The following is a 13,801-nucleotide window of genomic DNA, read 5'->3' on the forward strand; positions in this document are numbered from 1 at the left end:
TTCAGAAAGGAGGTTAAGTGTAAACTCTGAGTGCATTAACCCTGAAATCAGGGAAACCCTGGGTTTTCCGTTTCAGAATGGGAGGTTTGTTAAACCAGAGAAAGCAGAGTAAGTCAAACCCGTTTCTGAAAGAGAGGTAACTTATACTCAGAGTCAGTATCCATGGTTACTTATGCTGTGAACCTAACCTGGTCGGGAGCAGGTTTTATTCTCCAAACTCGAAGTTTCTGCTGGTCCCCTCCCCTTTTTAAAGACGAACGACGTATTTTTCGCTTTAACCTTCATTGCCCACATTTCCGTCACACAGAGACGGTCTAAGTGACAAGAATGGCTTGTTCTTTTTTGGAGGACCCAATAGACGAGGAGGCTGCATTAATTCATAGAGAATTATATTTACCTCGTACGAGGATTTTGAGAAGACTCGATTTCTTTTTCACTTTTAACTGCTGCCATGTTATTTAAATTCCTGCAGGATTGCATCTACGTGAAAATGAAATCAGGGACATTGAATTAGATTAATGTAACAATTATTTTTATGGAAACACAATTTTCTAGCACTGCTTACTTTCTTAATCCCGTATAAACCTATACCACTTGATCAATACAAGGGTAGTGTTGCAGCGTGTGTGTGTGTGCTGAGCGGGGTGCGATCCACGAGAGACAAGGGGAGGGGTGATTGCAGGTGCAGATGGGGGGGGGGGGGTGAGCACGGAGCAGAGGTGTGTGCGGGGAATATATTGTGTGTTCGGAGGACGGAGCACTTAGTTAAATAAAGAGGTGTCATTCCCAGAATAACTGTTTTGGAGTCATTCTTAATCCGCTCTGGAGGTTGAGGGTTTCGAACGGGAAGTGAACCCCGAAGGAGAATTCCCTTCGGCCCTGAAGGAAATCTCCCCTGCGCTTCTGACCACGGTCGGTCGGAAAGACGAGAGAAAAGAAAGGAGAAGTCTTCGCGCAGCGAAAGGTTCAACAGTAGACAAAAGTTCACTTTTAAAAACACAATTGCATGTATTAATATTAAACTGACCAACGTTTGCAAGAGGGGAAGGTTAACAAAAAAGTCCTCTAAACATTACCGACGTTAAAGGCATTTTTCCCCAGATTGGTTCTGTACACTATGCAGCATTTCATGCATTTACACCAGGAATAACACTTCAAAAGTACTCCTAAATATCACCATTTTTTATTTCACACCTTACGCTATTTAAAAAGTTATTACAGCCAATATTTTATAACAATGATTTAAATGCAAACTTAGGCATTAACTTGAGCAGCTATGTTTTCCCACGCTAACTGTCTCTGTTTTGCAGATGCAGTGGTGTTGCTTTTCTTCTGGAATATGTGCTCATATTCACTGTAACTCTGCAGCAGCACGTCAAGTTCAGCTGGCGAAAAATATGCAGACCTCTTTTTTTCACGGTTGCCATGGTGACTCGTGATATCTGCGCTCCATTGATAATGGCTTCTTATAGTCGCGGTGCTCACGCTCACCTCCGAATCAGTCCACTCAGAGTTGATTGACCTAACTCGGATCAGCTTCTCTGAAACAGAAAACTCAGAGTTGTTAATCTCCCGATTGACCAACTCAGAGTTCAAGTTCAACCTCAGAGTTGGTCGAACTTCCTTTCTGAAACAGGCCCCTGGACTCCCTGGTTAAATGTAAACGTATATCCAGTACGTTTATCGCTAGAATGATCCCATGTATTACTTGGGAGGCGTGGCTTTTTTTTAGCTGGTGGGAGAACCAAGAAAACTTCACATGGTGTTGGAACTTCGTTGGGTAGGTGGAGGAAGTTCCGGGATCCGTGCGTCTCCCACTTCCGGTTACAGAATTTGTGGCATTTTTCCCCATGATAGAAGACATTTCATAGAAAATTACACTTAAAGTGACATTTTGCAGGATTTCTTCATCTAAGTTGTTGTAATATTCAGAATTTTTAACTGAGTTTTCTGACTTCCTATCGACTATTGTCTTAGATTCTGATCAAACTATAATATTAGGGGATTTTAATATTCATGTTGATGACCCCAGTGACTGCCTAGGAAAGGCTTTTGCAGCTTTATTAGATGATGTTGGTTTCACCCAAAGTGTGAATGAACCCACTCACTGTCATAAGCACACCCTGGACCTTGTTCTAACCCATGGGATAGAGATCAGCCAGCTGAGTGTCCTTCCTCTTAACCCCATTATTTCCGATCACTTTATGATTACCTTCCAGCTTACACTGGAACATCCTTCTGCCCCAGTGAATAAGAAACAGCTTAGAAGAACCTTAACTGACCGTTCTGTGTCTGAGTTTAAACACACAGTTCAGCCAGTACTTAGTGATATTCTGAGAAAATACTCTGAGACCAGCTCCCATATTATCAGTCCTAATATAAATGACCACTTTGTTAATGATGCCTTACAAGCCCTCAGGAGTACACTCGATGTTGTTGCCCCCTTGAAACCTAAGTTCGTCAGACAAAATCGAGTAGCACCGTGGTTTAACGCTGAAACTCGTTCTCTTAAACAAGAAACCCGTAAGTTGGAAAGAGAATGGCGCCGCTCCGGTTCAGAGCAGTCTCTGGATATCTGGAAACATAGCCTATTAAATTATAAAAAAGCTCTGCGTAGAGCTAGAAGCCAGTACTATTCAACCTTAATATCAGAGCATGGAAATAATCCAAGATTTCTTTTTAGCCCTATAGCTAAATTAACTCGCAGTCAGAGCTCAGTAGAACCACATGTTCCTGTTTCTCTCAGCTCTGATGATTTTCTTACATTTTTCGACAGTAAAATCTCAAATATTAGACATAAGTTAAATCAAGTTATTCCTACTATCAGCCCAGAGCAGGCTGAAGCGGTAGAAATGGAGGCATCCATAGAAACCTCTGTAACATTGGACTGCTTCACTGCTGTGGATCAAGCGGAAATAACATCAATTATTACGTCCTCCAAATCCTCAACGTGTCTGTTAGACCCAATTCCCACTAGACTTTTTAAAGAAACTTTTCCCCTAATTAATGATCCCATATTAACAATGATAAATGCCTCTCTGGAAACGGGTTACGTGCCACAGTCTTTTAAATATGCAGTTGTTAAACCTCTTCTGAAAAAGCCCAGTTTGGATCCTAGCATCTTGGCCAACTATAGACCGATATCAAACCTGCCCTTTATTTCTAAAATCCTAGAAAGAGTTGTAGTTAAGCAGCTTTACTGCCACCTACAGGACAACAGCCACTTTGAATACTTTCAGTCGGGGTTTAGACCCCACCACAGTACGGAAACTGCACTAGTTAGAGTCTCTAATGACTTGTTATTGGCCTCAGAAAAGGGACTACTTTCTATTCTGGTCCTGTTGGACCTCAGTGCAGCCTTTGACACTATCGACCACGGTATTTTACTCCATAGATTAGAGCAGGACATAGGGATCTGCTCTCCAGTGGTTTAAATCCTATCTGTCCGATAGGTATCAGTTCGTTAATGTAAATGGCCATTCCTCTCAGTGCACTCGAGTCAACTATGGAGTCCCACAGGGCTCAGTCTTGGGACCCATCCTGTTTACGCTTTATATGCTACCCCTAGGAAACATAATCAGGAAACACAGCATTACTTTTCATTGTTATGCCGACGATACGCAGTTGTATTTATCCATGAAGCCTGACCAGAATGACCAGATAGAGAAACTGAACGCCTGCATCAGTGACATCAAGACCTGGATGACAATTAATTACCTCCTCTTGAACCCAGAAAAAACTGAGGTCATTATACTTGGTCCTAAAAACCTCAGAGATGCTCTGTCTGCTCAGATAGTCTCCCTGGATGGTATAAGTATAGCCCCCAATTCCACAGTTAGAAACCTTGGGGTTTAACTTGACCAGGATTTATCATTTAAGGCTCACATATCTCAGGCGTGTAGAACTGCCTTTTTTCACCTGCGGAATATTGCTAAGATCAGAAATATACTTTCTAAGAGTGATGCTGAAAAACTCATCCATGCATTTGTTACGTCGAGGCTGGATTACTGTAACTCCTTGTTAGCAGCGTGTCCTAAGAGTTCCTTAAGAAGTCTCCAGCTTGTTCAGAACGCAGCAGCTAGATTGTTAGCTGGAACTAGCAGAAGAGATCACATCACTCCTGTGTTAGTTTCGCTCCATTGGCTCCCAGTTGATTCCAGAATCAAGTTCAAGATCCTCCTGTTAACCTATAAGGCCTTACATGGAATGGCCCCGTCCTATATTAAGGACCTCATAGTCCCTTACCATCCAATGAGAACACTTCGCTCGCAAAATGCAGGACTGCTTGTGGTTCCTAGAATTAGTCAAAGTACGGTTGGAGGTAGAGCGTTTAGCCACCAAGCCCCTGTCTTATGGAATAAACTCCCAGCTCATATAAGAGAGGCCGACTCAGTTTCTACATTCAAAGCTAGACTGAAAACATTCCTCTTTGGACAGGCTTATTGTCAGACTAGTTAGTATTCAGAGATTATTTAACTTAATGTTAATTTGTTTAAATTAAACTTAATAATAACTATTTCTTTTAAAAGGCTGCTAGAAGTTGAAGCTGGGGTAACTATGGTACACTGGGGTTCTGTCCTCTTTCCTTTTTTTACTTCTACCCTTCCTCTCCTCTATTCTTGATCATAATTTATCATTTAGTTCTCCATGCCTCTGTTTGGTACAGTGCGATTCATGTATTGTCCCTCTTTTCCTCTCCCCTCCTGGGGAGTGGGAGTGCTTCCAGACTCCAGTTGGCTCATCCGTGCTCCAGTTCCTGACCGTGTACCTCGCCTTTGCTCCCGCTCCTACACCTGGCTGTGGATCCTGCCTCTGGCTCATCTCTGGCTCGTCTCTGCTCTGTACCTGACCGAGTACCTCGCCTCTGCTCCTGCTCCTACACCTGGCTGTGGTTCCTGTCTCCGGCTCGACTCGCGCCTTTGACTGTCCCCACAACCACGGCTGGATGAAGCTCGTCTGCTGGACTTTTATATATGTAGTTGTAGAGTTAGATAAGTTAATTCTTCTCTAAGAGTTTTGGTAAATCGCCTGTCCGTCCTGGGGGAGGATCCCTCCTTAATGTGGGCACCCCTGAGGTTTCTTCATTTTTTCCGGAATCCGTTTTTTTTAGGAGTTTTTCCTTACCGCGAAGGGGGGTCTAAGGGCAGGGATGCCAGTATAGCTTAGTCAGTTTGTTAGTTCATTTTAGTATTTTTCTATTGAACTCTTTGTATTCGTGATCCTTTTGATTTCATGTTTTACTTCGAAGCCCATCGAGACGACTGTTGTTGTGATTTTGGGCTATACAAATAAAATTGAATTGAATTGAATTAAATTGGGAGCAGCAGAAAAAATGTTGTTGGAAAAAGCTTGTATATGCGACGAAGGTGCTACAATCGGCAAGTCACAAGAAGCTCCCGCTCCATTCTGATCCATTCTCGTCCAACCTAGGATTAGGCTCAAAACTACAACTGGATCACTCAAATATTGCACACCACTTTTGTTGGACTAGTAATGTTGTGTTGGGGTTGTGAAAGGCTGTTAGTTAGTAGGAGAGAGGGTAAACAGATGGATGACGGGAAGTAAGGGCGAGCTTACTACGTGCCAATGGTCCCGCCAACAAGTCAGAGGAGAATAATTAACGCCTACTGCTCTGCAGAAACTAGAAAATGACAGTTTTTTTTTTTAATTTTGGCTCCAAAACAGCATAATCACAATTAAAATAGAGCTGGAAACAGCTTTAAAATAGATTTTTTTTATTATTATTATCTGAGTGGGACTTTTATCTGGGGAGCGGTTTAAAAGTATTTAATTAGGTTGGATTTCTTTGTGTCTTTTACTTTTTTTTTTTAGTTAAAACATATAAAGTTGATAAATTCCTCCACTAATTAATTCAAACAAGACTTAACTTGAAATAATCATTTATGTGTGATGCAGTCCAGCCTTTATAAGCAAAGTCATTGATCATAAAGAAAACCTAACGTGTGCAGCCCCACAAAAAAAAAAGAAAAAATACAGTAAGAAAATAAAAATACACAAGTAAATTAACAGACCAAGATGCCACATTTGAAATTTCCAAAATAACCTTTATTCTAAACTTACATTTTAAATTTTAAGTTTAGTATAAAAAAGTTAAGTGCACCTTTTTCAAAGTATTCCATCTTTGACATGTCTCAGCAAACTGTAGTGACACTCATCTCCTTTAGTAATCTTAAAAGATAGAATGTGTACCCAAGTGAGTCTGGTCACTTTAGCACATACATCTATTTTACAAAATATTGTAAAGAGAATCCCTGAACTATGAATGTCCATAATCCTTCAACAAAGAGTGTTTTCATTTGCTGGCTGTGGTTGGCATAGCATCGACCGGATAGTAGTTTACGGCACTTTACCTGAGTGGAGTAAAGCCACCGTAATACTCCCGTACCAAGAGAGCAGAGACACAGAAAACATTTCAAGTGTGGAAGTTTTGGCAGCTGTGGCCTTGCCGACGTTGGGAATGAATGGATACTAAAGTGTGTTTTCAGACACTGCAGCAACATTTCAGTCACGTGTTTGGATTTCAGGTGAGGCTATCATTAAATTGAATGAACGAAGCAGACTCGCGGAAATGTTTCATTGGAATAAAAATAACACTGAAGTCACCTGAAGCGTGCTCTTTCTTTTATCGGAAGCCACAGCTGGTAAAACTTGACGTTTTATGTCGGATACCCAGAAACACACCACACCCAACACCACAAAAATGAACAACCCCTGATATTTACAAATGTTACTTTATGGAATCGATCTCCTTTTAAATGCTGAACTAAACAAAGATTGCCAGATGCTGTGCTATGATAAGACTTAAAGATATTTCAGAGAATTAGAAAGTGCCCAAGAAATGACAGTCATGTGTAGATTTTATTTCAAAAAGGTTTGCTCCCACTTTTAGCTCATTAAACAAAAAGCGCATGACAAATTTAAAAGAAGAGAAAATTGAGCTGGATGTACATCAAAGTCTACATGTGTCTTTCTTTAAGAACACCTGAAAACAGAGTTTTTAAGAGAATAGCCCCATGTCTGCAGCTTCTCAGTTTTGCTTAGCAGTGCATCTTAGATAAAAACATTGCAAAAAAATAAAATAAGGGTGCAAAAGTATGCAGCAACTCATAAATGAATGAAACCCACAAGGAGAGAAGAGCGACCGTGGATATGATTGCTTTTAAGTTGACGTTACGATTAAACTAAAATCCACTGAAGATACCAGATCTTTGGTACAACCTTCTCCTTGGTTTTGACTTTCAAATACATTTGTGTCAAAATCACGAAGACAAGCAGTCAAAAAGCCAATATTTGATGAAATCATGCTAACAAAAGTTCCAAATGTCTTCTAATAAGGTGTACAGTACATGAAAGTACATGAAAAAAATGCGGTACTATGTAACACCAAGTGGAAACAGAAAAAAACCCAATACATTTTAAAATCTTTATGATTACACACTTTGTTAACAAACTGGGTATCCGACTGAAATAGAAACTGGATACATAAAAAGCTAAAAATGTTACACCAACCACCCTCCTTTACAATGTATCTTTTTGGATTGACTTTAAATTTCTTTCCTTTAAGGTTACTGAAGTTACGTTGCTTCGGTTTAGGGCTAACCCCAGTGCTCTTTGGCACTTGACTATGTTCATCTACAAGTTGCCCAACAAGGTACAGTAAACCACTTAAGATATTGCATCAAATCATTATTATTTTTTTATATTTAAGTTTTTATTTTTTTCCATTTACAAGCAATTTAAATAGAACGATCTGTCAGATTGTTCCATGTGCAACAAATTTGATTTGGGTATTTTTGTGCAAAAGACAATGCGATGCTAGCTAAAAGCATCCAGGATGCTTTGTTGATGTTGTTGTCTTCCCCATCTTAACAGTTGAGATGTTTCATCTCTTGATCATCAGAAGAATATTTACAAGGAAGTATTACACATCTAACTACACGTTTAAGGATTTTTCAAAAAAGACAAGGTTTCTTTTTAACTAACTGCAACTTTGCATTTCACTGTCACCATAAAGCAGCTAAACTATAGTAATGCAGTATGATATTTCGACATTTCAACTATTTACTTTCACAGGATTACAAGGACGTCTCCATTTAATTTGTAACATTGGATCATAAGAAAAAAGCGGGTCACTTGAGCAGATACGGACGCCTGGTAGAGTTCCAATATGGAGGTTCGATTCAATGGAGGATTATGGGATGGGTTTTCTCCAGGTGGTGTCGTTTTTATCGTTTCATTTCCAAGTCAGAAGTGGAGTACTGTACCTTTTACAAGGGCTCTAAAATATTACATTCCGTTAGGTGATATCAGTATTGTGGCATGGCCAAGCAGCCTAAAGAAGGAGGCGTATGGGATGGGGGAGTAACAGGGGTATCATCGGGGTGGAGGGGGGCGGGTATGGTATAGGCATAAACAATGAGGGACTTGCTGTTACCAGATGGTATACCCTCCATTGGATCCGCCCATGAAGAAGTTGTTCTTACGCTGCGTCATGACAACGTTGGCGCCTTGCATGGCGGCCAGCTGAGCTGCGTTGGGGGGGTGTCCTGGAGGTGGTGGCTGATGAGGGTTGAAAAACAAAAAAGAAGAGTTGTTAGGGACAGCTTAAAAACTTTTGCAGTGGATGTGGCTTTTTCTGCAATGCTGGGTACTCACTGGGATGGAAACGCTACTGCCAGCTGAGAAGCGAGCACCAGCATCAAAGCCACCTTCAACCATTACTGTTGATCCAGGGGAGTACATTGTTCCCATGGGATAGTAAGCCATGGGGACATTCTGGCCCACCGGTCCAACCTGCATGTGTGGCTGCATGGGCATGTACACCTGGGCGCCAGGATAAGGAGAAGACATCTGCGGCACCTGGCCAGTCATCTGAGGTGGAAGCACATACCTGGGCTGGTATATCTGCAAAGAAGGAAAACAGGTGTTTTAAAAAAAAAGCAACAACAGGTTTTCGTCTGTTAATAGTTTAGGTTATCAAGAGGAGGGCTACCTCAGAATACGCAGGTGGTGTATCCGTGTAGGGGGGTGCCTGAGGAGACATTTGCATAGCAGGAGGGTACACAGGTGCAGTGCTCTGCTGAGGATACACAGCCTGCTGTGGATATGAACCTGCAAAACAGCATTTCAACAAATTACAGTACCAAAAGATGTATTTTTACCAACAAAAACATGTCCAAAACAAAGTATCAGAGCAAGAGTGATTATTCTGGCAAAAAGAATGACTGAGCTGTTTATTTGTCACTAGAAGTCTATGGGATGTGGGCGTAATATTATTATTATTATTTCTTTTTTTGGGGGGGGGGGTTATTGAAGCCAGCGGGTAGTTCCTGTTTGGAACGCAAGGAGAGGAGTCAGTCCTATACTCACATACAATCAGTGGATTCACCTAAAGAAAACCTACAAACCCCAAACATTTTACTTTATATTATAAAAACCTCTATCTGGTGCATTAAGATATTAAGATATTAAAAATAAACATTTTTCCTTGTTATAAAAGTTTAATGATCTTAAAGAATATGTTTACTATTTATTTGTACCCCTTTGATCACTATATACTACTATTTAATATCAAAATGCATATTTGATAGAGATGTCACAGTTTTGAACTGAAACCAAACCTTATGATAGACCCCTGGCCAGAGTAGTGGGGAATCAAACCGGTGCGTCCCACCTGCATACCAGTGTGTCAGACACGTGTTGTGCTAAATTTAAGAAGGATCTATAATTTCTTGTTTTATTACATTGCACCAGTCTTAGTATGAGCCAACTAAAGGGGTTTTCTTTCATTGTTACTGGCTTATTAGCAAATTAAAAATCTTTTTTTTTTTTCATTTGTAGTTTTTGCTTGCTTTGTAATACAAAATCTAAATATCAAACCAAATCAAAACCATGGCTCAAAAATAAAGGTTTGGATCGAATCGTAATGTATATCTCTGCATCCTTGATTGTTAATATGATTTTAACAGAAAATCCTCATAAATTATCTTTTTTTTAATGTAGAAATCATTATTTTTATAAATATTTTTTATCTGAATCTCTCGTTCCTTGTCAATGTGTATTGTTTAAATTATTTTAAAACTTTAAATCTTCGAGCAAAGCAAGAAAAAAGGGAAATTTCAGAGAGACATCTGTATAGAAGACAAACTACAATATAACAAATACCTACAAAAATGAGACAAAGCAACTATTTTGTTTTTCTAAGATGCCAGACAACACTGAGCCCTGAATCTAAAGGGCCTATACCAGGCAAAAATCAAAATTTTGAGCTTCAAAGTGTATTATAATGTTCATTCCTTGCAAAAAAGAACCCCCAAAGTGGTAATTTGACCCATTTATGAATTTCTGAGCATTCCTGTAAAAACCTGCTCTCTGAGCACCAGCCCCTCCCAGTCCACAAAAACGATTGGGTTCTCACATTGTGATGTCACAAAGTGAGGAACAGCCCCTTCTAGGAACAGTCTGCACTGCCAGCTCCGCCCCCAGGCAAACACACACACGCAGCCTCACTTTCTCCGCCAAGCTAGTTGTAATTGGCTAAAGGCTTTTCCTTTTATATGCACAACAATGTGCTCCTGGGCCGTTGTGACATCACAAAAGCTAATTTATTCTAACAGAGAGTCTTTGCAGCAGTTTGATTGACAGCGATTTAAAAGGACAAATACAAAAGTGAAATGATTTTTTTATTACATTAGTTCTCCTTCATAAGAAAACTGCCACAAACTTGTCAAAAACTCAAAACACATGATATTCAGAGGAGGACTAGAAGTCAAGCCGGAGGAAAGTCTTGCACCAACATGAGCTGTGAACTGTTGCAGGAAGAGACCAGTTGACATGGGTGCGAACAGAAGGAAAGATTGGGAAAATGCTGGCGACTCGATAACGTCTTGAAAAGACAAATTTTTGTTTGTAGATTTGCTTACTTAAACACATATTCCCTCAAAACGTTATTTTCTTTTAGAAGGAACCCAGGACAGTCTGAGTTCGTTAGCAGGTGTTAACAGGCAAAGAATGATCTTTGGGATCACTACCTCCATGAAACTTGGAGTTTTATGATGAAATCCAGAGGCTCCACCCATCTACTTTTTTTTTTTTTTTACAGGGGGGGGGGGGGGGGGAGACAAACTATTACTAGACCACTTTAACTGGCTACTAAGAAGAGCGAGGCCATTTGCTTTATTTTCCTCATCTCCTGGATGACAGAACTCCTCCTCCTCCTCTGCTCAGGAACAAGCTCAGCCACCCTTCAGCAGAAGCTAAATCTGGCTGCTTGCTTTCATGGTCTCAGTCTTCAGGTCAATATCCAGAGCTCAAGACCATAGATGGGAGTTGGAACAGAGATCAATGGGCAAACAGAGTTTTGATAGTTGACTCAACTCTGTCTGGTGGGACTCAAATCTACCCGTCAAACCATTTGGACCTAAAAAAAATACTGAACGATCTATACAAGCAAGTCCATTCTATAAATGACAAGACTCTTGCATTTGAAAAATTCCCCTTAGACACTCGTCATGCTAATGCATTAACCTGGGATGCCAAAGGTCACTGAAATGCTGATTTACTCGTTTGGGTAAATGCCTGGAATAACTGACCTCCAGATGCGACAAATAGAAACAATTTTAGTTTGTCGATATAAAAAATACAAATCACTAATAAAAACTGGTGCAAAGATTTCCCATTCAAGTCAGAAATACAGAGCTTAAAATACAAAAAATGATTCATTTGCATAGCCAATTGATTCTCTTTAGGATAAAAAAATCTAAATTGTTAGATAAAAAACAAATTTTTGTCTAAATAGAAATTCTATTGAGACAATATTGAAAAATGGTCAGCTAATACAAAAGGGCTTTAAGCCATTATGTGATAATTATGACAGGTCTATTAGCCAGAAAAAAGAAATCTTGATAGTTTCAGAAAGCTCCAGGGAAATTAAAGGTTCACATTGTATAGTAGATTAGTTTTCATACCATTTTATACCATTTGTTTAACTTCTATTTTAATTGTTCTGTATTTCTTATGTTATTTTTATAAATGGATTTAACGCAAGCCGTAATTAATAATACAATTTTTACAGAAATTACGTATCCAAAAATCTGCCCAAATCAAAAGAAATAAAGAGAAAAAGTTGAGTTATAAAATTGATAAAATGGTTAATTGATAGAAAACAAAACCCATTTAAAATAATATTTCATCTTCGAATTAAAATTGGCAAAGGTTGTGTATTTTTAACTGAAAACATTAACTGGCTCTTTTCACCACATAAATTATAATTTAAGGTTATATTAAACTTGAGAATTTGAACCGTAGATGTTTTTCCAGTAAGCTAGCATTAAGACAAGCACTATAGCCAAATTAGCAACTAGCACCATTTCCAGTAAGGTGGACTCAAACATAGGTGATTGGTCGAATAATGTAATTTTTTTAAATATTAAAACAATAAGCGTTTATTCACGACCAACAGGAATAGCCACCAAACTAACTAACGTTACCGTAAATTATCATGCGCTGATGTTTACATGGACAAAAGCAGGAAACAAACAGTGATCCTTAACAGTGAAATCATGTGAGCTTCCCCTTTAAAATCATGTTAGCTGGCTGGACAGTATGTGACCTGCTTAGTAAACGGCAGAAGAATACAATGTGACACTAAATTTACATTGCTAACAGTTTCTGACGGTTTGGGAAAAAGTCTAGGTTCGGCGAAGGTGTTTCCCAGAAGACGCCAGCGTATTGTTATCTACGTAGCTAACGTGAAGTTCGCATCAGATGCCATAACGATTAGCTCCCCGTCTCTGAATATAAACGCCAGCGTCGTTAAAACGAACAACTGGCTAATTATTTGGTGGCGGTCTGAAGGCATACCTTTGTTATTCATAGTTGTGGATTGATCCGGAGGTTGAAAAATATCTGGTTTCACTGAACTCAACGAATCTTGTCACGGCCTTCTTATAGGTTACGGCTTTACACAATCATCCACTTCCTTGTTTCTCTGCTTCTTGTTGTTGTGGAAGTGGTTACGTCATTCTTTCTTTATCTGCGCTCGAACTGCTCACAGTTTGATCTGCACTCGCGCGCCGCCACCTGGTGAACTATGGAACTGTTTTAAAAAAACAAAATGAATCACTCCATCTTCTATTTGTAGGTTAAATATAAAAGAAATACTTGGTGTTTGATGACTGTAAAATTTACAGTTGATGTAAAACTTTTTTTGTCAACTGGCGCCAACAGTAAACTAATTCATACAATTGTAATGGATATTGATCATTTAGATTCTTGAAATATTAAAAGACAGCACAGCTATCAAAATGTAGACATTAAGAATTTTAATTTTTCATTTTAGTGTATAGTTAACTGTTTTTTCATAAGAAAACATGTTTTTAAATTAACCAAAAACTTTAACCAAAACTTTAAATAATTTAAAAAACACACTAACCAAGAAGGCTGCATGAGGAAACGAGTAAACTTGCAATGTGCAATATAAGTGATCAATATTGCAATTACGAAATGACTTACGCTACATAAAAAAAAATAACTAATACATCATTTCCAATTCACTGCAAAAGTTTTACTTGAATAAAAGTCAATGCAACCTAAACGATATTCCAAATGACCCTCGTCTACACAGGAGGCAGGGATCAAACATAAAAGAGGTCCATCTGATTGGTTAAAGGACTTTATTTCATTTGTCAAACACTTCAAGCTGCCATAATATTGCTTTCACATGTGTGTAAACATTAAAGGTAACTATTTATTGCAATTTACGCTGTCTGTAGCAATACGC

General features: G+C 39.2%; 1 protein-coding gene across 1 annotated transcript; it reads right to left on the reverse strand.

The window, feature by feature from the left end:
• Positions 1–6,044: 6,044 nt before the first annotated feature.
• Positions 6,045–13,056, reverse strand: dazap2 (DAZ associated protein 2). The gene is made up of 4 exons (XM_004070892.3): positions 12,883–13,056; positions 9,014–9,132; positions 8,677–8,925; positions 6,045–8,580 (listed from the first exon to the last, which is right to left on the reverse strand). The coding sequence occupies exons 1-4, from the start codon at positions 12,893–12,895 to the stop codon at positions 8,452–8,454; spliced, it is 510 nt and encodes a 169-aa protein (XP_004070940.1). The 5' UTR covers positions 12,896–13,056; the 3' UTR covers positions 6,045–8,451.
• Positions 13,057–13,801: the final 745 nt, after the last annotated feature.

The sequence above is a fragment of the Oryzias latipes genome, chromosome 7 (assembly GCF_002234675.1).
Source record: "Oryzias latipes chromosome 7, ASM223467v1".
In the NCBI taxonomy this organism is placed as follows: Eukaryota; Metazoa; Chordata; class Actinopteri; order Beloniformes; family Adrianichthyidae; genus Oryzias; species Oryzias latipes.